This window comes from Antedon bifida, chromosome 5 (genome assembly GCF_963402885.1).
Source record: "Antedon bifida chromosome 5, ecAntBifi1.1, whole genome shotgun sequence".
Taxonomy (NCBI): domain Eukaryota; kingdom Metazoa; phylum Echinodermata; class Crinoidea; order Comatulida; family Antedonidae; genus Antedon; species Antedon bifida.
Window position 1 is genome coordinate 3903495 of NC_136230.1, and position 26722 is coordinate 3930216.

The window sequence follows — 26722 nt, forward strand, 5'->3', positions numbered from 1 at the left end:
ATTTGGTTTCTGCTTCGAGCTTACACATTTGTGTATGATGGACAGCTCGAGTTGTGAGATATGTAACGATTATTTCTTTGATAAAGCGTATCTCATAGCTTTGTATCGTAACTGTGTTACCAATATTGTAACTGATATTAATTAATATGCTAAGTAAATATTTGTGTTAACGCAATTTAACTATATACTGTAGTACTCTATAGACTTTTTTTTCGACTGCAGTGTTATACTGATACAGTAATTACATAGATGTGGTACCATAGTCACCTTAATTTAAATACATGTACTAACAAATGTATATGGTAATATTATAAAGTCACCTACAGTACATTAGTCTTTTATTAATTTTAACTGTACTAAAAAATGATAAATAATTACAAAGTCTGAGGGGTGTACACTATCCTTAGAATAGTACAACTATCGTAGATTAAAGTTGATGGGCTGTACTGTAGGTAACATAGATGAAAAAAAACCAATTTGAATTCACTAAAATTGTATGGTAATATTATAAAGTCCCCTACAGTACAGTTGGTCTTTTATTTATTGATTCCTGTACTTAAAATTATGAATAAATACGAATTCTGAGGGGTGTATTCTTATAATTATTAGAATAGTGTACAACTACTGTACAGTATAGTTGATTAAAGTTGATGGGCAGTAGGTAACATAGGTGGTGGGAAATTGGGTCATAAAAGGGGCACAATGTCAATTGTTTGCTTGATGATAAAAAAAATCTATTTGAATTCATTAAAATTGTTCAAAGTTTTGCGATGTTAAAAGGCAAATGTCTGTCACCACTGTTTATGAATTTCATGACTTTAGCAATCAACGGGGTCAAACGAATACATATATTTATCATTTATCAAAATATCCAGTCTCATTAAGGGTAGGGACTATGTGCGAGATTACATTCGCGCAAATGATGTCGTGTCTATCCGCACCTGTGCAAGGCACCTAAAAACAGGATTTGATATTTAAATATGATTTACGATATATACAGTACACTGTAGGACCTAGTACTGCAAGTAGATGTATGAGTAGCCATACAAATGATGATGTGTCTATCCTCATGTGTTAAGTACAACTAAATATTGAAACATTAACCTTTTCAGTTCAAAATGAAAATCAATTCTGCATTGAACTTTTTACATTATGTTCAAATTTGTTAGCAGCATCTGGAATATGATTTATATTATTTCTAGCATTTTTTCGTTAGCCTAACTGCAATATGCTGTGTACCTACTGAATGTGTCTTGTTGCACCTGTGATGTGTGACTTTAATGCGGAACAAGAAACTTCCTGTATTACATTACCTGTATGTTCACAAATTGAATTTCAAATGTCTTTACATTCAGTTACTAACTGCTATGACAGTTGCCTACATTATAGTTTTATTACAGGTCTCTATTCGAATTTTGAAAATAATTTACTTCTCAATATTCAGAAATGGAGTTCAGAATACATGTCTAGGATATGTTATTGTATTTTTAGATTTATTATAAATGTTGTCTTTGTATTATTAATGTTCTCAATTGAACCACTTTGGAAATCAATGCTTTTGCACACAGAAAGTGTCATCCAATATAAAGACAGAATAAATAAAAATATTGTTAAATAAAAATGCTTCTGAATATATTATAATTATTTCTTAAAAACATTTTCTAAAGGTTCAATTCTGTACTCTAATTATTCGATTCTAAGTAAAATTTTTGAAAATCAAATAAACCATAAAATAAACAGTAATTGAAGTACATTATGATGATAATAAATGGACTTTACCACTGTGGTAGTAAATAGAGCAATGAATAATGAACCGGACTTTGTGGTCATGTTACACACATGTAATTAACATGCAGAGCATTCATATAGTAAAAAACACATTAAAAGGTATCATCCACAATAACCATACAGTATAGTAAAAAGCACATTAAAAGGTGCAGTATGACTATAGGATCTGCGATGGATCTAAAGATATACTGTACTTTATACTTTACAATATATTATACTATGAAAAGACTGTGGGCACAGTGGCTGGATAATGGGGTACAAAATAATATAAGCAAAAACTAAATCAAAATGAAACTAGTAAAACAGCCAGAAAGAAATTGGAAATTCTGAATACATCTAAGTTAAATTTTCTTGGTGGCAAATGCTAACTTCAAAATTAAAAGCATTACAGTATAAGTCAAATATATCATTGGTTTACTTCAATGTACTGTACTGTATGTGGATAAACATTCATACAATCACTTTATTTTGAACTTAGTTAATCAATTTTCAAAAATAATAATCCAGAAGAAGTAACAAGAAATTGTCTTAGTATTAAATGTGTTTATCAGAAACTAAAAAATATTTAAATTCAAGCCTAATCTTACTTTAATCTTCAGTGAAGAACATTGGCCAACAAAAACAGAGCGAGAATATGTTTAGATCATCAGGCTTAGATGATTAGATCAGTATTGATGAGTACTGGATTAGTCTGTCTACCAGCAGAAGCTTTTTTACCTTAAAACAGTAGGAACCTAGGCCTACAGAGATTAACGCCCATATACTATGGTATTTGTAAGCTTGTTTGCAACAGACAGTTTTAATTTAAAACAAATATTGAAGTTTGAGTGAGTAAGGCACTTAATTTAAATTTAATTGGCCTTTTTAAGCAACACTTTTTCCGGAATAAAACCACATATTTTAATCATTTACTGAAGGTTGGAAATGACTCCAATTAAAACTGGAGAAAATAAGAAAAAGTCAGGAGGATAAATAATTGATTATTACAGTAGCTTGGCTACTAGACTAACTATAGTTAGGCTTAAAGAACATACGTACTGTAACAACCACTGCTGGTACATCTACTGTAGTTTGAAAAGAGAAATTTGACAGCAAAGTTGAAAGACTTTTATATATTGCAGGTCACTCCAATATATAGCAGGTCACTCCAATATATAGCAGGTCACTCCAATATATAGCAGGTCACTCCAATATATAGTGACTAAACTGTACAAAAATCACATACTGTCCTGTATCTCTAGTATTCACTGTATAACAACATATAGAGGAAAAATAAGAGCTGTTTCCCTTGTTTTCACAAATGGGTTATTTTGTAAATGGAAATATGTAGAGTTTGTGTAAACTGTAAAATATATTACTTTTTGTATTACTGGAAAAACACACTAACTGTAATAGTACAGGTACTGTAGTAAGTACCCAAGACTCTAAAGTTAGGATAAATACAATATAAGAGGTTTCAAGTCTTTCTGAACGGAATTATTCACCCATTCTTAAATTTGCCTTTTGAGTGTAGAGGGTTAAAATATGTTGAAACTCAATTAACAATGAAACTTAATATCCTGTGTAAGTTTGATTCTGTAAGGCTTAAAGATTTTCAGTGTGTGCCTTTGTGAGAATTAGCTATAGAAATCCCTGTAAATATAACAATACTAGCTCTTTATATTGTTGATGCAATGTACAGTGCTGTACAATAGCCATGAATTCAATCCTAATATTGTTAGTCAGTATTTAAGACTGAATCACAAAGGCTATCACTCAGTGTAAATACAATTGCTGTATCGTCTCGGCTGCCTTGTGAAATAAATTGTCTGTTTTAGGTAATTAATCACTCATGTTTTTCACAAATGGAAGATGGAAAAAAGGTTGAGGATAAATAAATCATTTGATTGTTTCGGAGTGTGTATCAAAGAATTACAATGAATCTTAAAACACATTAATAAATCCATGATGGCTATCTAAAAGGGTAATCAATCATCCATATTTTAACCATTGGAAGAAGGTAACAATATTGAGGAGATAATAAATCAATTATCAATCAAGTCACTGCCTGTCAATCAAAAAAGAATCCTTACAAAATGGAGGAAATTGCTTAATCTTTTTTGGTTACATAAATCAGGACTGGCAGGCATTCATACCACCCTACAGGAGTAACCTGAATGTAAGCTCACCCTCAGGTAACATCACTCAAAAACCTCCTACAATATTTAAATAGGCAGGCACTAGGTAGGGCAGGTACTGTATAATAAAAATACCCGTACATTACATTTTAATAGTTTTGTGTATTAACATTTACTGGATACTGTACAGTACAGTAGTCCTAACCTGTGTTCAGAAACTATATTTATTTATCACTTTCAACTTTTACTTCTTGTATTCTTATTTCTTTCCATTACTTATTTCTACTGTACTTTACATGTATAGTACTGTAAAAAAAAGCGATATTACAAATTAAGCACCCACTGTAGTCTGACTCAATGCCTAACTGTATTCTCTTAAAGTGTGTAGGCCTAACAGTACAAAACAATTCCTCGAAGGACCTGCTTACATTTGTATAACACAAAAACAAAAGCTTTTGTTTGGTATCTCCTTCTTGAAATTCTACATGAAAAGGCAATTGGTTTGAAGTGCATCTATAACATTTGTATGTAGTCAATGAAAAAATAATGAATAGGAATTGTGTTCTCTCTGATGTACAGTAAATGAGTCAGTGAAGTCTTTTGGTATGTTTTAGTACTAAATAAGTACTGTACAGTAATACTCAATGCTTTATGTATCTAATTAAAGGAATAAATAATAACTTGATAAAGATGTCTTTAAAGTAATTTCCTGGTGTTACAAATACTTTTGGAAAACATTTTCTTTGATGTTAGAAGTGTGTTCTATAGAAGAGAAAATAGTTAACACCTTTGTTTTTAACAATAGATACATTCTCTGGCCTGTATTTCTAAATACTTAAACAAGATTTTGATCCAATTTATTTATTGTCTTGAATTAAGACTGACAACAATATGAACTAATTGTAGGTGCCTTTGATGTTGCCTGCATTTTAATCAGAAACAATAGCCTTTTGTTTTCTTGTTCTTAATTTATAAGTACTGTACTATCTGCACAAAGTTCTTTCTTATTCTTAAAAACAATAAACCAGTATGTGTGATTTTTACAACATGTTATTGCACTGTATGGTTCCACAGTACTTGAAAGACTAAATTTAGATGGTAATTTATACTGTAAATATGTTTCTATGTAAATGTTGTTATCATAACGTAATAAACACACACTCATAAATATATACAGTAATTATACATTCATGAAGAATATATTAATATCAAGCATTTTTCAGTACTCTGAACTAAAGTCTTCAATACAGTTTTTGTTCTGTTTCCAGGTTCCTGTATTGACCTGTTTTGATTTTTAACACAAGAAGCTTTACTTTTCTGGAATTTTTCCCCTCTTAGTTTAATCAAATTAGTGTTAATATTATGATGAACTTGTGAAAATAAATGTTACTTTGATTGATTGAATTTGCTTTATTACTGTACTTTATTAGTAGTTATAAAATAATTAAATTCAGACTAACCTCAAATAAACAAGTGCCAACATCCACACTTTCAAGAACATTATGACTGTACGAAGAAGGGTCAAACTGTGGTTGATTATCATTCACATCACGTATAGTCACGTGAACCAACACACTGGAAGACATCGAAGGTGTTCCCATATCAGTTGCTACGACGGTAAGATTCACCAATGACGCAATCTCATGATCAATTTCTGTGTCCGTTGTAACTAGTCCAGAGTTGGGGTCGATGTGGAACCAATTTGATTGCGGCCCAGTCGTTATGCTGTATGTAATTTGAGCATTAATTCCTGCGTCAGCATCGGTTGCGTGTACTTGGGTGACAAACGTGCCGGGGTCGGCCACCTCTTGAATATTAGGGTCATATTGAGATGGATCAAACACAGGCGGATTATCATTAACGTCTAATATCTCCAAAATGAAATTTTTATGTGCATTGAGCGGAGGCATTCCGTAATCATTCGCAAAAATTGTCAAATTATACGAAGCTACTTGTTCACGATCAAGAATACGTTTCACACAGACCAAGTAGATTATGCTGTCTTGTGTTTCGACGCCAAAATTACCATCGCCCCCAGACAATGTAACACTGACGTTCGTCAGTTCCGCTTCATCGGGATCGTTGACCGAAACTCTCCCAATATAATCACCCGGTTCAGCATCTTCTGAAATTTTAGGCTCGCCGTTTTCGCCGAAAAACAATATGTAAATTGTTGGGGCACCCTCATTGATATTTGTCACAGTTATGGTAACAAATGCTGTATTTTCCAATTGTTCTGGCGAGCTATCTTTAGCGACGACAATAATCTCATGAGTTGCTTGAGTTTCGTAATCAAGAGGTTTATTTAAGTATAATTCACCCGTCACTGGATCAATTCTGAATATTTCATCCGTATCACTTTGTCTTCTGTTGATCTCGTAAACAATCTGTCCATTTAGACCTTCATCAAGATCCATCGCGGTAACAGATAAAATCTTTGTATTGACAGGTGTGCTTTCGTTTACCGTTGCTGAATAACTTGTCAATAAAAACATGGGCGCGTTGTCGTTTACGTCTTCAACATTGATGGTAAGCGTGGTAGTTCCACTAAGTACTGGATCGCCACCGTCGTAAGCAGCTATAACCAGCGTATATTGTGGAACTCTCTCGCGATCCAATTCTGCAACCAGTTCGAGATCTAATATCAGCGTATCTTCATTCGGAAGGGATTTTGATGATAAATTAAAAGTCCCTTCATCATTTCCCGATAAAATTTCATATCTCTGCACGGTGTACTCGGCACTAGAATCCGCGTCTGTTGCATAATCAATATTTAAGCGTGTTAATGGCGTAGATTCAGAAAGGTTTAAAACGGAAGAAGGACTTAAAAATATTGGGGCATTATCATTTACATCTTTGATATTAATTAGTACTTGTATATTATTATTAAAATCATTAAAAACAATGAAGGTACAAGAGGCAACAGTCTCTCTATCAAGTACAGCGTTTGTTTTAAATGTTCCATCAGTTTTTTCAAAAGAAATATAAGATTGACAATCTGAAATATCAAATCCATCTACATATGGTGGATTGCCTAATGCTCCAATAACTGTGTTTGCTGGCTGTCCCTCTTCTATCTCAAATGTTACATCTTGCTGGCCATTAGTTCTAGCAATCAATATTGCTAGGAAATAAAATATAATGGAAGACTTCCTATTAAAGAAAAACTTTAAAGGATGATGACAACAAATCATAGAAGACATCTTGCTGAAATTTGGTTTTTGTTGAGTGCACAAAAATGTTTGGTTTCTTATCATCATAAACACATAACGTTTTCCTGTTGTTATGGTGGAAGTTTATATTAATAAAGAATTTTAATTTCCTTGACAGCAAATAAATCCGTTGATAAATATGTACATAAATATCCTTGAAGAAATGTGTGCTATAAATTCCACCAGGCTATACTACGAAGCCGCACTTGGATTGGAAGATCGGCTTAAAACTACTGAAACCCCACGACAGTGGTGGTGTACCCCGCTACATTATAGTCTGCTTCAATTTGGTACGTGCTTAGCTAAAACTTCCCCTCACTTTTCCATTCGAAAGGCAGCAGATACTTACAAAAGTACTTATATTCGAATTACAATAATCAAGACATCGAGTGTTTTATGAAGTACAATCCTTAATAGTTTAATTTATACATTTACTTCTTACTTCTTCTTACAATCCATCCAGGCACGATCGCTCTCAACAATACCAGTCGTTCTAACGAACCGAACCACCAAACACAGCTTGCCTGACAGTTGATTTGCATGACAGAGGCCAAAAAGCGGCCTATTCAAAAGAGTCACACCAGTTAAGAGAATAGCAGAATGATCAGCATCAACTGCGAAAGTAGGATAGAGGGCGTCAAGTGATTAAATCGCACTACCACTATCTCTCAAGGAACGATTTATTTGGTTAGTAGGGCTAATTATATTGAATACGTAGTACATTGAGAACATCGTTCAATATTATATCAAGCTGGCAATAATGTATGCTTTATATAAAAATGTAATTATCCCGGATCCCTGGAAAGATCAAGAAGTAACCGATGCTAACTGGGGTACTTACACACTGATCCCCAGTTAGCCGTGATGGTGTATGCCCATACCGGTTTGGGTGCTAGCTTGGTGTTTTTGTTTTATTCTCTTCCTTTTGGTTTCCACTCTTTCTCTTTATTGTCGAGCGCATAGAGACATCGTTTATTTGCGCTATATAAATCTATCTATCTATTATTATTAATGTAGTTATACTTGAGGACAAATTTTACTTAGGCTGTTTTTAGTACACACAACGAAAAATAAAAACATTTTAGAACTTTCTTCCTCTAAAGACCTATTTTATAAATAAAAAACATATTCATATTTATGGGGTCATTATAGATATGACCCCATGATGGAGTCGAAAAGTCGCTCTTTTTTAAGCGTTGTTTTCCTATTATGTATTTAAAAAACATATTACTTTCAAATTTGTATTCGAATGCAATTTTCATATGATCTGTGTTACTGTATTTTGTTGAAATCGGAATTATATATTATTCTAGCGCCCTCAATTACAAATGTAATTTCAAGTCCGAAGAGTTAGCAGCAAGAACATCATTGTAATAGTCAATTTGAAAAACGTTATAAAACTTACCTCCTTGATTTGTTTTGTTTAGCGCCCTCAAGCATGGTGTTATTGCGACTCGCGCGTACACGTTGTTACGCCAACAACCGGAAGCGCGACTACCGGAAACGCGTATCCTACGCACAGTATATCGGAACCACGGTTGTAGTCATGGTATCCGGCAACAATATGTAAACAATTTAAACGCGCACGCACCAGAGTTTTTTTAACGCGATATTGAAAATAATTATATTTTTCTTTTTAAAAAAAAAGGTCTTCACAATACAAGGTCCCCACCATTTCTATTTAAACTATAGGCCTAGACTAAGCATATTAATCATTAGTTGATTAAAATGGACTGATGAAATTGATTAACTCCTGACGTTATTTAAACCAAGAACTGCAACCTCTCATTAAAATTAATTACTAAAAAAGAACACCCGGTCAATAAATGTATATTTTATGATGAAATAAAGGAATACCCAGGAAATAGTAGGGAATACACATGGAGATATCAGCAAACCAATTGGTTCTCGTTAGGACGACGCTACGCAAGGACGTAGCGCAACGCAAGCGAGTTGACCGATTATACAAAGTTACAGATTTGACCAATCACAAGCGGTGAATTAATAAGTTGAACGTTACGATTTCGCTTACGGTCTTTTTGTTGCGTCTTTCTAGTGGAAATCAACTCAGCCAGTCAACGTGCTTGGCCTGCCCCAGAAGCATCTCATCTTAATTGCACTCACTTAAAAACCAGTTACTTAAGCAAACACTACGACTAGTTAAGAACTAGTTAAGTTTCCAAACGGCAAGTTTGTATTGACATTGACACAATTAGGCAAGTTTGTAAAACGGAGACCTAACGCATCTTCGCTGACCACGACATATGCCGTCGTGTTTAAACTAAATCTGAAGTGGTCAGATCAGTTGCTAAGTTAAACACTTGAAACATTTACAAAATTGAGAAGGAAGTGTATGCAAATAGTCCAATTTTGTGACGTAGGTATAGGCCTAAGTAGACGTTCAGGCTTTCTTTTAATGTGAATGTTAAAACAATAGGCCTATACATTATTAGTTAATTATTCCTGTGCAATGTCATCCATAAGCTGGTTCTATGGTGTAATGGTTAGCACTCTGGACTTTGAATCCAGCGATCCGAGTTCAAGTCTCGGTAGAACCTCATTTTTTTAGGGGTAGCTGACTCATTTGAGTTACAGCGATGTATTTTGTATAAGCATTTTTTCATCTATTTTATTTTTTATATATTTATATTGTATTTATTTTATGCTGGTCGAATAAATAAACAAAACGAAAACGAAATTTAATTTCTTCCTCATTCGATTTTTGTCTTATTTTTTTTCAGGAGCTTTTTTTTCTTAACATCTGTACTTCGTTATTAGAAAAAATTCGATGGGATATAGAATTCCTATATATTAATAATTATTATTTCCACACATTTCGTATATTCATATCTATTATATTATGTATATTCAATAAAAGAAGAGAGAAACAAAAATCGTCGAATGTGCAAATTTCTGTGAATGACGCAATTGTGTGAGATGACTTTGCGGCCTTCGGATGTTGAGTCTTGGTTCCTACTTTGTTGGACGCAACGCAAGAGCATAAACTCAGCGCAAGAAATTTGACCAATCACAAGAAGCAGTTTGGATGACACGTCGCTTGTGATTGGTCAACATACTTTTGCGCGTACTTCACTGCGTCTAAATAGGAACTAAGCTTGCAACTTCCTCAATTCATTAAGAAGAATGACTTTAAAATGTATAACTTGCATGTAACATTCTAGAAACATTGTCAACTGAGTTATTGATCTGTGGATAGAGGACGCTTGGAGAGTGCAGCGAGGCGTGTGATTCGATGACGGGATGGGTCGAGAGTGACACGCGAAAGTTGATTCTAGCTAAATGTTTGTTGTTCCAAATTTAGTCGAACTGGGAAATATAATAATCTAATTATGTGATTAAAAGCAATTAATCAAGACCAACTATTTAGAATTTACGAATCAAGGGACTTACAGAGCAATGGCATAGGAAGTGGTCGTACAAATTGTTGGATTCAAATTATGGTGACGATGACGATGATGATAATCATGATGATGATGATGATGATGATGATGATGGCGATGATGGTGATCATGATTATGACGATGATAAGCATGATGATCATGATGACGATGATGATGATAGTGATAATGACGTTGATGATTTCGAAGACTGCCCCACCTCTATATGAATCTGTCTATGGATGTTAATAATCAAAGAATAGCAGGATAATGTGATGGTTATGACGTCACTGAAGGTAGATAATATATATAGATGATGGTGATTAATAGTTTATTATTGTATATTAACTATGATGATGACGTAGTTGGTAATGAATATATAATGACGATGCTGATGATTGGGGTGATTATGATGATATAAACAATACTTACTGCTGAAATCATAAGATACCAAATCGAATATTAAAGACCCAATATATTGTTTAAAGATGTATTGTCCCCGAAAAACATGAACAATTAAGAGTAATAAAATCAAACTTTGAATAGTTTTAAGTAAAAGTAATCACTTCTGTGAATGTTTTCACTTATAAAAAGACAAAATAAACGGTTAAATTCAATCAAAACCAATTGTCTGATAGACAAATTTGATTATTGTTTGCTTTAATTTATAGTTTTTTCATGTAAATTTTTTTGTTTGATCCAATCCAAAAAAAATAGACATATTCAACAACAAAAATTAGAAAATTTATTTTTTCTATGGGGGTTGGGACAATATATCTTTAATATGTTTATCATTTTGCTATTCATTAATCACAGTATAGCTCAACACACATGCGCACAAGGTTACGTCTCCAATTTAGTCAAACGATTGGTTACAGACGACTGATTGTTTATTCTTTTTATTTCAGACAAATCACTGCACATAATGTTTGTTGAAAATGTCGTGTATTTAACAAGAGGAATATTATAGTGACGTTTTTATAATGAGGCCAGGCCATGTGCTGTGTTTTTAGACGAGCAGCGATGCGAGCTTTGCGATTCATTGTTGTATGCACTTTTTCGATGGAAATAAATTGAATTATAAGAAATTCGAACTTGGTTGCTTTTAGCTCTGTTTACACGAGATGAAATTGGCAACGATATCAAAACAGGAGGAATAGCATGCTATGCGTCTCCTCTTCAATTTCATATCATAAGAAGTTAATCCACATGACCATGTATTTATTTTAATTTATTATTCGTCCACTACTACCAGTCTTAATCCACGAACTTTATTGCCTAAGAAATTAAAAATGACTTTTGGTTTTATTACATATATTAATATAACCAATAATGTGATATATCAATTAAGCTGATATATTGTTGTCAATAAATCATCATTTTGAAACTGAAAGTGTTAATGTGAAAAAATAAAAATATTAATTACTGTATACTTCATTTGATTTATTTTCATCTTAAAAATACATACACAGATAATGAAAAGATATACATACACATAACAGTGGAGTGTACAGTGAGGAGACTAAAATAAAGAACATAGGAACTTTTATCCACCTTTGTTTTTGTCCACCACTCAGAGTTTCGATTTTTGAATGTTCAGCTAATAAAGTATTATGAAACGCTATGTTTGCCAAAATGTTTATCTTGTCACCATGAATCATGGTACAAAATTCACTGCACTCAACCCATCCCCTTTTATCAATATAATTAAACAAAAGTAAAATCGAAACATAAAACAGAAACAAAACTCATCAACAAGACAAAGAGACAGGAACTTATTTTTCAATTGAGGAAGGGGTTCTGATTCTGACATGCTCATTCAATGATCCACCGTTATACAAGAGGATAATTTAGAAACCATAAGCAAATTTATCAATTATTTTTTACCCATAAATATAAATTATACACATTGTAACATACAATAATAATTATATCAAGAGAAGGGCTAAAAAATAGCTAATCAAGTTCAGCCCCTAAACATTGAAATATAAATAGTTATATAAATAAATTAGGGCTACCTTTCTAAAAATTAATATACATAAAACATTTTTTTAACACACTTTCTCTCAAATATACAGTATAATTCTCTTAATTGATGTCCGTTTTCTTATTTCTAAAGCTCTGTCTACACTATCAAACTTTATTTGTCAATATATATGATGATGTCATATTACTACCATATTTGTGCATATCACTACCATATTTGGGAACATAGACAGAGAAATTGAAAATGAGATTACGTTCATAATGTCACTGTCCATGACCTTCTTTTTCCAATAGCACCTTTGAATATTAACGAATTGATTCCTATTTTGAGGAAATAGATAATTGTAATGTGTTCCTAAATTAGTGGTAGGCATAGAAAAAGTAGACACATGTATATGCATTGGTAATTCCCCTGTCGTAGGCTTAACACCATACCATGCCTGTAATTGATGTCATTTTCTAACGTAGCAAATCCGGAAATTACCCAAGAATAATACTACGACCTAGCAAATGAAATTAACCCACTTTTAAAACAAAAATAAGCATGAACACGTAGAATAAAACCCGTGTTTTTCGCGTAACAAAATCAATTGATGCTTTTGTGCAGACGTAATATGCGCGTTGCTTACTTCATACCAATCAGACGTTGAAAGGTAATTTGTACTCCTCCTGGGTAAAGCTCTTTATTAAAATCAACGTTGTATCACTTAAAGACCTTTGGGAAATCAACCCCCGGGAAGTTAATTCACTTTGGACAAAATCTGTAGGCAGTCTCGTAGCAACATTATGGTTTATGTTATTGTCCTGAGATATAACAATTCTATGATGTTAGCTCATGGAGGAATGGTTAACTAAAGACAGTGATACCAACCTAGATACGAAGGCTGTAGACATTGCAAAGCATTACTATGTAAAATGCACAGTTTTAATAAGTTACGATTTGTTATTACAAAAAAAAAAAATTTATGTTTGCTAATTTATTTATATAAACATTTCAATAATTTCATTGAATTTTTCATTTATTTTTATATGCCTATATGTAGGCCTATATACTTTTTAAAATCATTATTTAAGAGTTACCGGATTTTCAAATCGGAACTGAAATAATATTAACAATAATATTATAAATCGCAATTATACACTTTATTTTTTAGAACATCACACACAAGAGAGAACAATCTAAACTATAGATGTTTTATTTTATTATGTACATGGTGTATTTAAAAAACATTAATTTTAAGAGTTACCGGATGTTAATATGTCCGCTACTGAAAACGCCATCTTTAACAATATTACAAATCGCAATTATACATTTATTTTTTTTTAAACACCACACACAAGAGAGAACAATCTAAACAATAGTCGTAACAAATACTGAACTCTTCACAACAAAACCGTACTTATTGGTGGATAAGTGAATTAAGGATTTAAATTTATAATAAAATGAAAACTAGCACGAATGTCTCTGTGGCGCAATCGGTTAGCGCGTTCGGCTGTTAACCGAAAGGTTGGTGGTTCAAGCCCACCCAGGGACGATACGGTTTTACTCAAATTCTATTTCATTTTTTATATAAACTTCATAAATCCCAAACCATAAAGTAATCTGACCAATGTCTCTTTGGCGCAATCGGTTAGCGCGTTCGGCTGTTAACCGAAAGTTTGGTGGTTCAAGCCCACCCAGGGACGGTATGGTTTTACTCAAATTCTATTTCATTTTTTATATAAACTTCATAAATCCCAAACCATAAAGTAATCTGACCAATGTCTCTGTGGCGCAATCGGTTAGCGCGTTCGGCTGTTAACCGAAAGGTTGGTGGTTCAAGCCCACCCAGGGACGAGAATTTTGCTAATCAATACGTAATACACAATTTTTCAAGAGATGCAAATAATATCAATGAAATATATGAATGAATAAATTAACTATTAATAAAGTATGGTGAGAATATGTCGCTTAAATGATATCAAGATTAAAATTTCTTGATATCATCTCTGTTCCCACAATGCTTAAGTTAAGTCGTATACAATTCTTTAACAATATCACCCTATCATGTATGGACCCATCTGTTATACGGGAAAGGCCAGTCACATAAAGCGTGAAAACATTATATGCTCACCCCGAGCGGGAATTTTAGCCGTTAGTTTCCGTAAGCCTATTTAAGCAATGCTTAACGCATCACTTGTCTGCTATCTAAGTCGACGGACCAAGTCCCTGTGTTGAATTTTACTAAATCTTACTAGGCCTTGGTCTCCAAATAAAATGGTTACACATAAGTATTGTAGTTGTATAAATTATAAAATCTTAGGCCAACTAATCAAAATTGTATTGAGTAACCAAGTATTTATAGATATACACTAGGCCTACTACACTCTAATTTTAATCTCTTCAAAATCATCTCAGGCGGAATATTGTTTTCATCAAAGTTAATTAATTGGACTACCATGACGTCACAGGATTTAGATCCAGGGATTGGTTACAATATTATCGATTGTCATTTGGCGCGCATAACTTGTGTTTTGTTTGACAGTGACTTTCCTCCAGATACCTTTGTGAGTTTTTACCATCAATGTATTGTCATCGTATATTAATAATACGCATGCGCAGTTACGATGAGAATATTAGACTTTAAAAGTAAGATTTCTTAAGAGCAACGTTAACCAATTTTCATCTGCCGACAACAGCGCTGATCATCATCCATTTCTACAGTTTAATTCTTACATTTTCTATCTCAGAAAAGCTCGAAATTGTGCTCTTTCTGAATCAAATTCTCTTAATTTGTTTAAAATTTCTAAATTATCGCAACTTTATCACTTCGGAAATCGTTTTCGACATTAATGGTATTCCAGCGATAACTTAATTGATAAATGCGATTGTAAATTTAACTAAATTAGAAAACTTGATTAGTCGAATACACATTCTCCGTTCCAAATAAAATTAACGAACAAATTATCGATACGATCAATTTGACCAATTTTGTTAAATAATTTATTGTAAATTTAACAGAACGATTATTTCCAATGATGGATTATTCGTATCTTGGACAAAATGCGTATGATTCTTGTTTGGGCGGAATGGACGGCGCCAGTCTTGGTATTCAAACAACGTATGGTGATTTTAGCCCTGTTTCGATGACACAGGCTAGCCAGGGGTACTACGGTAGCATTCGATCCCCCATGACTTATGGTAACAGTAACCCGGCTATGGCCCCTACTTGTAATATAGCCAGTGTGATGGATCATCACTCACAGAGCTCGCAATGCACACCATACGGAACTGGTAAGTTGATTTTTGTTGATAAAAACTGTTTTTAACTTTAGCTTAACTGATATATTTTAGCTATTTTATATTTACCTTTGTGCATTTTTATATTATATTTGTTAATGTTATGTGTATTTTAAGGGGAATTTGGATAGAGGTGCTTGTCACCTGTTCATCCCTTTCTTTTCGCTGCCTTTTTTTATTATGTTGTTATGTGCATTGATAACGTTTAATAAATAAATAACTAAATGTTAGTTACGTGTTTTGTAATTCTTGAAAATTCAATCGATTGCCGTCAAGTGTTCTTTTGAGTACGGTAATTGTTTTATTCAATAGAAAAAATGTATGTATAACATTAATAGAAGGATTGTCAATATACATTTCATTATTTGGGACTGAAGTATTACAGTAGTTTTTAGATATTTGTATCCCTTCTCATAATACTTTATATATTTATGTATGTCGTGCATAATTAGGCCTATTGTAAGAAGAATAGAAATAGTAAAAATGTAATACACTAGAACAATTGCGAAGGTTAAGGTTAGAATCCATTTTATCGTATTAGTTTTTGTACAGCGCTTAGAGGTTTCACAACATTAGGCGCTATATAAATCCAGGATATTATTATATTATTATAAGGCATATTTGTCACTTTTTCAAAAGTTGAAAACGTTTGTCCCATTGGAACTTTATCTGTATAGTAGTTTAGATTTAAATTGGCCTAATGTGTTTCAGAAATGTATTAAAGCTATATTGAAATTTTACAGATTATTTAAAAGTAAATTGAATACGTCTACAATGAATGTCTACAGCTCGTTCGAAGATGTTAACTGAAAGGACGTTTTTTTTAAACTTGTTTGTTCTCCAATTCCTTAACTCTATTATCATTAATTTCAAACAATATATATGCAATACGATTGTACTTTAGTTAGAATGAAAAACATAGTTAATTTCAAATCGGCCTAAGAATAAAATTCGTCCTATACTACGCTCCGGTATTATTCATAATGATATATCATTGCAATCATCCCAAAGTACAAATGCGGTATACAATAAAGACATTTTAATAAAACATTTTGTTTAACAGAAAGAAACAACAACCAGCGATAACAAATATTAATCTACACCGTAAAGAAGTTCAATTTCAATTAATTTCATTTATAATTTTAGAAAAATATCAATCTAATCCACTGGATTTAAGTGGTGGAAGCTTAGATTGATATCTTTCTAAACTTAAAGATGTATTGTCTCCCTGAACAATTTGTTTACATTGTTTTACTTAATATGACATTTTAATGTCACATAATAGTTATCCACTTTGAACAAAAATTGAATCGAAAAAAAATGTATTTTCCTGAAAAAAAAACTGTAATTTAAAGCGAAAAATAGTAAAATTGGCTGCCGACCAATGGGTTTTTGGTTGAATTTGACCATTTATTTTGTCATTTTATTATAAGTGTTTTTTTACGGAAGGGATTAACTTTATTAAAACTACAAAATAACTTACTCAAAGTCCGATTGAATTTTTCATGTTTTTGGGAGACAATACATCTTTAATACTACCTGGATGAATTAGAATAGTATTCATATCCGTATTCTTTTATAATCTTTGATACAAAAAAAGGAAGTTTTCTACAAGCAAAGCCTCTGCTGAAAGAGCCTTTACAAATAATACAATAGTTAAGATAATAGTAACAACAATGAGACAAAATAATAGTAAATGGAACTCTATTTACCTTCCTTATAAATAAAACAAAAACATCAATGTCTCTGTGGCGCAATCGGTTAGCGCGTTCGGCTGTTAACCGAAAGGTTGGTGGTTCAAGCCCACCCAGGGACGTTATGTTTTTACTCAATTTCTATTTCATTTTTTACATAAATTTTACAAATTCCAAACAATAAAACGTTCTAACCAATATGTCTCTGTGGCGCAATCGGTTAGCGCGTTCGGCTGTTAACCGAAAGGTTGGTGGTTCAAGCCCACCCAGGGACGATATGTTTTTACTCAATTTCTGTTTCATTTTTTTTATAAATTTTACAATTTCTAAACAATAAAACGTTCTAAGCAATATGTCTCTGTGGCGCAATCGGTTAGCGCGTTCGGCTGTTAACCGAAAGGTTGGTGGTTCAAGCCCACCCAGGGACGGTATGGTTTTACTCAATTTCTGTTTAATTTTGTATCAAAATTTTATCAATTCCAAACAATAAAACGTTCTAACCAATATGTCTCTGTGGCGCAATCGGTTAGCGCGTTCGGCTGTTAACCGAAAGGTTGGTGGTTCAAGCCCACCCAGGGACGGTATGTTTTTACTCAATTTCAGTTTCATTTTTTATATAAATTTTACAATTTCTAAACAATAAAACGTTCTAAGCAATATGTCTCTGTGGCGCAATCGGTTAGCGCGTTCGGCTGTTAACCGAAAGGTTGGTGGTTCAAGCCCACCCAGGGACGATATGTTTTTACTCAATTTCTGTTTCATTTTGTATCTAAATTTTATCAATTCCAAACAATATTTTATAAAATAAACACAATTACAAAAGAATTGGAATTTTCAAAGATATAATACAGTTTTCACAACATTCTTTTACATCCAGTCATTATTCATATTAGGCCTATATACATTCTGAAACAGTCCGAATAAATGATGGAAAAAAAAACATTTTTCAAAGATGTACCGATATTGTCCCTCAAAAACATGACAAATAAAGATTAGGCCTAATAAAATCAAACTTTGAATAGACCGTTTTGTAGTTTTAATAAGTTATTCACTTGCATAGAAAAAAAACCGAACACAAATAATGATTTCACTTATGAAAAGAAATCATTTTTTCATGTAAATCATTTTTGTTATCTCGGCCTAATTTTTGGTTAAAGTGTATAGGCCTAAATATTATTTGACATTAAAATGATATATCAACAACAAAAAATGTCAAGGGACAAAAAATATTTTATTTGGTGGTTTAAATTGTACAGAAGCTGAAACATCCATGGAATTAAATTTGAAGATCACTTTAAATTAAATCCAAAAAAACTCGTAACGAAATTCCCTTTAAATGGTAGCCCCAGTTCATGACTGAAATAGTCAAAATACGAAAGTAGACCCGGCCTACAAGTGAGTGTAATCGCAGTCATTTAACCTCATCAGCTTTTCTATGGCATCTATCGTTGTCAGTACTAGGCCTTTCCAGGCTGGTTTCATCTTCCAAATGATTTAATGAAAAGAGGATTTTAGCAAAAACTCCGCAAAAACCAATATAAATCCACGAATAAGTTTATATCCAGAAACAAATTTCAAATCAATTTCCAAATATTAAAATCCAACAAATATATAAACCAAAACAACGCTTCAATTGGTTCAATAATATAACATTTTAAACAAAATATTCCCAAATGGTTATATCAAAATAATATCCACATTATTTGTTCCATGAGATCCAGGACCTCTTAACTCCGAGAGAACATTATGACTGTGATACAATACTGTCTGGTTAGTCTATCTATAGCAGTCCTTATGAAATTACAATACTTAAACTTAGTTATAGAATCGCAATCGAACACTATTGAAGAGTCTAAATTTTACAAGAACATCTTCCATAAGATAATCAAATCAGATCGTGCGAAATTGCTGTATTCGAAATAGCCCACTGTCATCCGAAATAGCTCCCAATATGATTTACTTTTGTCTTGATTTAATATACGCGCGAATTAATGGTAATTTCGTGCATATAATTTTGTTTCGACTTACAGTTTGAAATTTGCATTCTAATTATCTCTAGCTAACTTAGTTAACGTTCCGATTGTTAAGTTGATCAAATTTGGGGTTAGGAAATTGGATGTGTTTAGCAAACATTACTTAACATTTTTTGTTTCTTTGAAATCGAATCTAAAATTGAAATTTCTAATTCATTTACGATGGACAATCTTTATTCTTAATAATTTATTTTATTTCAAACATATACATATATACATAATAGTACTATGGATAAAATAATTAATATCGATATTTGTATTTTCAATTTCGTTTTTAAAACGAAGAGCTATTAAAATATGTAGGCCTATCATTTCCTTCGAAATTTATAATTAACTTATGAATCATGAATGATTATTATTTTTAGCAAAATTGGTAAAATTTTGTTTTTATATCATCGAATTCAAAGTCTCATATTTATAATATAATAAAGCATAATAGCAATTATATTTTCATTAGGCCTACTGCATTAAACAAATATGCAAATGTTATTTAAATTTTGTTAGAAGTTACATTTTTGTTTAATTTTATATGTACATTGATGTTTTTATTATTGCACATATAGAATATAGCCATTATCACATTACTTATAGAATAGTAAGATGGAGACCTATTCAAATTTTCTTTGGTCGAATCGTTTCTATAATCTATAAACTTATCCTCTTCAATAGTCAAACAATTTAAAGGATGTTTATAAGATCTTATTTTTACAAACATTAATTTAGTTACTAACGATAATTCAAAACATTAATTATATCTATCAATAAAGTATAGGCCTAAGCCAAGTGCGAACAAGTTTTTAAGTTATTTTATGATGATTTTTACGTTTACATTACGTAATTTCAAATTTGTTTTAAGAATTTTGTTTGAAATGCTTTATATGCCTACTATTATTACATGGGGAAGAAATTACAAGAAAGATGGGTTCTTCTCATGAAAGATAAAAACGCTTTAGTTATTCCACGATGATTGTACAAACATTTTGAAAGAACTGCCGATCAAAAATTCAGTCAATAGATTTTCGTATTAAATTATCATTACATGAGATAAGTATGTATGTTTTTGTTATTGTCTTGTATGACTTGAATACTTGAATGTATTTATGAATCGATTTTTCATTTTATCTCGCTATTGCAACGACGTACTAGCTATTATATAACGGCGTTCCTTTTGTAAATCGACGTCGGCCTAAAATTGACAGTCTTCTCGAGTGCGGATACAGGAACCCGATCGTTTTGTTCGTGTCCGAATTCCCATATGATTGGGGCTATTCAAAAACTGTTGAATATGATTTCAAGAGCGATAGCGGGACATATGTCATCATTAACCCGTTTCTAAATTAAATACAGTTGACAAATGAGTGGGTTATGATGAACGTATTCGAGTTTAAAGATCATGGTTGAAAACAAATAATATGACCTCCTCAAGATTGAAGTTTCTTAATACAGTAATCAATATAGCATTTCAGCATCCTCATTTTAAAATGGGTTTCATTTTATAATTGTTATACTGTTATTAAAAAACGTTTATATATAATTTTGTTTTAATGCGTGTCTCAAAAACATTCTCAATAAAGTTACGCAAAAATGTCAGGCCTATTTATTTTGACCGTGTTTTTTTACTCTGTAAAAAAAGTGAGATCTTCGGAAACGCTCTCGATTTATTTATTTTCACAAAAAAAAATGGAACATAGCTATAATAGGGCCTATCTCTATGCCTGGAAAAATTGTTATAAAATAAATAAACATTCGGCAATGATTAGCATTTCAATAGAGTTAAACAGTAGAACCTTTCCCGCACCTAACGGTAAACTTTCACTTAAAACCATAATATCTCTATGGTAAAACGAACGAGGGACAATAAGTATATGATTGTAATACTACGGTCAACCATATTTAGTGAACAACTTTATTACGGGGACACTTTGTTAGTTTTCGAAGTTGTCCCATTAACACGGGTTCTACTGTAGGCCTATTTATTAATATTTTTTAATTTAAAATGTCGATGACCATAACATGACATACCGACATATGGCCACTCATTCCAAATCAACTAATCTTATATCGGCCGTAATATCACAATCACGTAAGAACCAGCGTTATTCTGCTCAACAAAATCTTTAATTGTATATCAATTAAGGCCTATTAACGTGGTTGGCTAAGCCGATCATTATCTAACATCTAAGAACTGCTCAACCGTACTCATTCGGCAAGAGTATATGGGTCTCGTCACGTCAATAGTTGCGTGTGAATGCAAGCTAAAGTTTCTATTCTTCCGTTTCATTGAATGTTGATTTAGGTTTTTGTTGTAAAGTAAATTCGTTGATAAAAGAAACGTGTGTTGTAGATTTTGTAGACATTTAAACTAACAGCTCATGTTTCAATAGTTAGAGTTTATAATAAACCCAATGACGTATAATATATAAGAAGTTGAAATGTTTTTAGATTTCAATCGCGTACCATTTTCTCCTTCTCGTACATCATCATTTATTTATTGACAAGTTTCGAAATTTTTAAAACTATTAATAAATAGGGCCTAATATATTGATCCAAAGGTAAATTATTGAAAATAATGACAATGCTGTGGGTATCAGTGACTGGATCTTAATGGAGATACAAAATAAAATAAGCACTGAAAAAATGACAATGCTGTGGGTATCAGTGGCTGGATCTCAATGGAGATACAAAATAAAATAAGCAAAAAGCTAAATCAAAACGATAAAGTAAAACAGCAAGAAAAAGTAGCAGAGCTTTCGGGCAAAACTAGCCCTTCATCAGTGCAAATAAATAATAAATGTATAATAATATTTTGATAAATGTTTTAGAGAGTACAATTTGAGAAACGTTTGGTTTCTAACAAATATGAAACTACTGTATTAAGAAACAGGTATCGGTACATTAATTGGTTAACTGAGTAATTTGGTCATCCAACATGAATAGCCAAACACCTTAAAAACAACGATTCATATCTTAGTAACAACCGTCTGGACTTTTCGTTTTTACAATCTTTTTGGCGGACAAGAGTCTTTAAAAAAATGACTGAAAAGTCTGGAATTCTTACCAAGTACTTAACATGTGTTAAACTATTGGAAATAAGCCCCTATACCCTGGAGATGATTGTCTTCGGGTTTGTTTAAATATAAAAAGAAGGCGTGTGGCGCATTGTCCCCGTCAGTCAAACAACAATAGAAACATAACTGTCAATTAGTTAGGGCGATTGCCCGAACAAACTCGAGCATACGACCCAGTGTAATAGATCGATACATACGCCAGTGGTTCGTTATACCAACACATCTGTCAGGCAATAGGATGTGGTTTACTTACACCACCAAAATGAGAACCTAAATACTAGTTAATGCAGCGAGATGTTGTTATGGCGTGTGTGTACCATCTATTCTAAATTTGAATTGTGTGTGTGCATACTTGTGGTACGTGCGTTTTGCTGAGTTTTGGCTTTTAAGTTTAGATTTTCTAAAGATCAAATAAAAGTGGTTGTAAACATTAATTAGCAATGATGGTGGTCAGTGCGCTGGTCAATGTGCGGATGATATAAAATTAAATCCTAGATTGACCGTCGACTAAAATTGTAGCAACGTTTCCATTTTATGAATTATAAATATATTTGTTTAATCTATTGTATAGAACGTATGAGTGCGTAAAAAGTTTGAATAATGACTCTCCTCTTTCGAAGACTAGATGAAATTTTAGTTATATTGATTTTATTGTTTTATTTTAAATGGTCCGCAATGTTGTTTTCTGTATTTTTGTGGAAATAAATTGAATTTAATGTTAATATTTATGATTTTTCGCCAAAAAACTTAAATCAAATGTTATAATAATTTATTTTAACCGTTAATATATGGATATTTATTATTACAAATATGAATAATTTGTATAATTTGTTTTATAAATAAAAGATGAGTGGATTTTTGTATTTTTTAAAAATGAATATGGATCTTTTGCCCATACTAAATCTCTAGCTTTGTCGATATCGTTAACCGGTCAGTCGGACAATTCCAAATTACAGCAAAAATGTATTTAGCTGAAAATTGCTGTTTTTTATTATTATTTTTTGTATTATTATCTTATAGGAATGCCATACATGCACCGAATCTTACACGATACTAGCTCTTCAAACTCCTTACACGAAAAACGAAAACAGCGACGCATTCGTACAACATTCACAAGTGGGCAACTCAAAGAACTGGAAAAAGCGTTTCAAGAAACGCATTATCCAGACATTTATAAACGCGAGGAATTGGCTCTGAAAACAGATCTCACAGAAGCTAGAGTTCAGGTAAGTTGAATAGAATAATAGGAAATATAAAATTAGAAATTGTTTCAGTAAAAATGTCTTAACTTCGTTGTCAAGTTGTCTTTCTTAAACTGTAGTACTACTGTAAAATATCTAAAATCAATTTTCAATTTAATTTATTGAAATCATATCATATATCATTATTTATTGTTTAAACATCACTTTATGAGTATCAATTGTTTGGCCAACCCAAAAAGTTCGTTGTCAAAAAATTAAAAGAACAACGAAATCAGGTGCGCAAACATCATAATATATGTTATTCTATCCAAAGTATGTTATAATAATTGTCTTTGAAAATAAGTAAAATACAAATAAAAAAGAAAGAAATGTTTGTTGATGCCAACTAATTTTGATCATCGATAAATAGCTTGAATAGATACCAGACCTTTTGTTTGAATTATTGTAATTTGTAACAGCGAGCATACATTCTTTAAATATTGCTTTAAAAAAAACCGATTGTACTAATTGCAATCATCAAGCCGAGATATAATTTAGCAACCCGAGACATTGAGTTCATAATGTTTCGGCTAAATTTCTTCAAGGCACTCCACTTAATTTCAAGCAGTTCGACTCTTTAAACGTTGATGGGCGTACAGTGAAATCTGATTAGCATCGATTCACGGGCTTCCTTAGTGCAACATCCACTCACGTAGAAAGAGAATTTTTCCCTTTAGTTGACACCTTCAATCGAACGTGATTCCGGGCGCGAACGATGGACACCAGACGATAGCCAGCGATTGATCATGTGATCGAGCGCGTACAATAGCGCGTCTTTAATTGATGTATCGATGCAATTGAATTGATGGCTTTCCACAATAGCTGTAACTGATGGATACATTAGAAAATAACTTAATGATTGGTTTTAATTACAAAGTAAAACAAGTTGCTGAATAGTGATTGTTATATGTTTGAGTAGCGCAATTCAAAGTCACTGTGTTTTATTGTATTGTCGATAATCAAAGCTCACTCTAGCAGAACAGAAGACTGAACATTGGCACCGAATAGATAAATGATATAGAGGCATTTTAAAAATTAATTATTTTAGATAATTGTCGTTTTCATCCAATCGACTTAATTGCAATTCTTGGAAGATCGGGTGTACTTCATCGGATGGAAGGAGAAATTCCGACTCCTAAACAATAGATAGGTTTCCAGCCACGCGTTTAATAATTTTCGGACCACAAAATTCTGATCAAGTAGAACAAGTTTTCGGATAATCTTAAAATTGATGTTCAGTGTACATCGTGTGCTCTTAAACACTAACTCAATATATCTTTCGGAAAGAGTAGGTGGTTACCCCGGTGTTCTGGTACATTTTCAGCCCCTGTTGTTAAGTGTAACCGGACCTATACTAAGGCTCTTTCTTAGTTTCGGTATTTGTACTTGTATCTAACCTGTACTTGTACTAATACTTCGATTTAAAGTTAACTTTAAGCTTACCGCAATTGGTAAAAAATATGGGCCTTTAATATATGTAATTTTTCATTTCTTAAAGGTTTGGTTTCAAAACAGAAGAGCTAAGTTCAGAAAGAGCGAGCGAGCAGCAAACGCCACAAAGCAGACACAGAACACCAGTGGCAGCAACAACGGAACCAACACAAGTGGCAGTACCAATACAAGCAGCAACAACAATAACAACAACAACACCTCTAATGATTCGGCAACATCTAATAATTCATCAAGCATAAAGAAAGAGAAGATGAAAGAAGAAACAGTGGTGACGTCGAACACATCAAGTTTGATAACTGGTAAGAGCATGTAAATATCCTAAATTCAACTTGGTTCGAAAAATGTCAAATTATTGTAAATAACGACATGGTGCAATGGTATGGTAATCTGACTAGCATGTGAGAGGCATGGGTCCGATACCTGTCATATTCCTTATATCCTCAAATGCTTTAAATTACTCTCGGTCTTCCATTGCCTTCGGATGGGACGTAAAGCAGTTTTTCCTGTGGACACATTTGCAAAAAAAAAAAAAAGTAACTGGTGCACTATCCGAAAAGAGTAAGAGTCATATCCCGGTGTACTGGTGCTGCTCATGATAGACACCATGAGAGCCTAATCCGAATTTCTTCAACTGAGGACGACTAATATTACAATTAAATTTGTGCAGGATAACATTCGATATATCAATAGTGATTTTATCCATTCTTTTATATATTCTTTCGCAGCTGCTACGAACACCAACACGATTAGTTCAGTTGTGGCCGCAACAAGCAGTCCTCTCTCATCAGTAAATTGGACGCCAGACACCAACACAACCAGTACTCTAAGAGGTCCCTACTCAAGTATCTTTCCTGGGATGACTGAAGACCGCCGACAGGCAATTAAGCAGACTCATATTAAACACGAATCAAATTCGGCAAGTCTGTACCCTCTTCACTACTAAACGATCGGATGAAAGATCTTGGATGAACAAAATGAATATTTTGAAGAAGAATAAACTTTGAACTTTGACATTAAAACATATCTAGACTTTTTAAGGTTAACCAATAATGCTGTGAATTTTGGTCATCTTAGTCTTTAAGAAGTTGCAAACATTTTCTGTGTAGAATTGTAACATACGATTTTAAACTGATCATACTGTATGTTGTTGGTTTCGCAGTCACTTCATTCAATGATTGTAATGTTGTATCAGATCAGATATCAGAACCGTGTTTATTGATCAGTTGTTTTGCCCTACTCTGACGCAATTGTCATGTGTACTCAGTACATTCACAATACAGTGGGACTGACTATAACCCACGATATCCAGAACACTAGCCTGGCACGGGCCGGCCTGGCACTATTACCTCTAGACCATGAGTTTGCGCCGATGGCTGGAGTTAGATAAGAGACCAAGGAAGCAGCAGGTACTGCATCAATATGATTATCAATAACCGAAAGTGATGGCTAACGG

The 26722-nt window shown here is 32.6% G+C and overlaps 2 protein-coding genes and 9 non-coding genes across 11 annotated transcripts in view; 10 read left to right on the plus strand and 1 right to left on the minus strand.

The window, feature by feature from the left end:
• LOC144843164 (protein dachsous-like) overlaps positions 1–7591 on the minus strand; it is a 56400-nt gene extending 48809 nt beyond the window's left edge. Inside the window, exon 1 of the mRNA XM_078699888.1 lies at positions 5366–7591. Coding sequence (XP_078556014.1) covers positions 5366–7165 — 1800 coding nt within the window. The 5' untranslated portion in view covers positions 7166–7591. The remainder of the gene's footprint in view (positions 1–5365) is intronic.
• Positions 7592–9603: 2012 nt separating this feature from the next.
• On the plus strand, positions 9604–9675 carry Trnaq-uug (transfer RNA glutamine (anticodon UUG)). Its single transcript has one exon. It is a non-coding gene; the product is annotated as a tRNA-Gln (tRNA).
• Positions 9676–13962: 4287 nt separating this feature from the next.
• On the plus strand, positions 13963–14036 carry Trnan-guu (transfer RNA asparagine (anticodon GUU)). The gene has a single exon. It is a non-coding gene; the product is annotated as a tRNA-Asn (tRNA).
• Positions 14037–14113: 77 nt separating this feature from the next.
• On the plus strand, positions 14114–14187 carry Trnan-guu (transfer RNA asparagine (anticodon GUU)). The gene has a single exon. It is a non-coding gene; the product is annotated as a tRNA-Asn (tRNA).
• A 77-nt stretch (positions 14188–14264) lies between these two features.
• Positions 14265–14338, plus strand: Trnan-guu (transfer RNA asparagine (anticodon GUU)). The gene has a single exon. It is a non-coding gene; the product is annotated as a tRNA-Asn (tRNA).
• Positions 14339–15023: 685 nt separating this feature from the next.
• On the plus strand, positions 15024–26334 carry LOC144843197 (uncharacterized). Its single transcript, XM_078699971.1, has 4 exons — positions 15024–15775; positions 23597–23802; positions 25316–25568; positions 25995–26334. The coding sequence occupies exons 1-4, from the start codon at positions 15517–15519 to the stop codon at positions 26210–26212; spliced, it is 936 nt and encodes a 311-aa protein (XP_078556097.1). The 5' UTR covers positions 15024–15516; the 3' UTR covers positions 26213–26334.
• Trnan-guu (transfer RNA asparagine (anticodon GUU)) lies at positions 17524–17597 on the plus strand. Its single transcript has one exon. It is a non-coding gene; the product is annotated as a tRNA-Asn (tRNA).
• Positions 17677–17750, plus strand: Trnan-guu (transfer RNA asparagine (anticodon GUU)). The gene has a single exon. It is a non-coding gene; the product is annotated as a tRNA-Asn (tRNA).
• Trnan-guu (transfer RNA asparagine (anticodon GUU)) lies at positions 17830–17903 on the plus strand. Its single transcript has one exon. It is a non-coding gene; the product is annotated as a tRNA-Asn (tRNA).
• Positions 17983–18056, plus strand: Trnan-guu (transfer RNA asparagine (anticodon GUU)). The gene has a single exon. It is a non-coding gene; the product is annotated as a tRNA-Asn (tRNA).
• Positions 18136–18209, plus strand: Trnan-guu (transfer RNA asparagine (anticodon GUU)). Its single transcript has one exon. It is a non-coding gene; the product is annotated as a tRNA-Asn (tRNA).
• Positions 26335–26722: the final 388 nt, after the last annotated feature.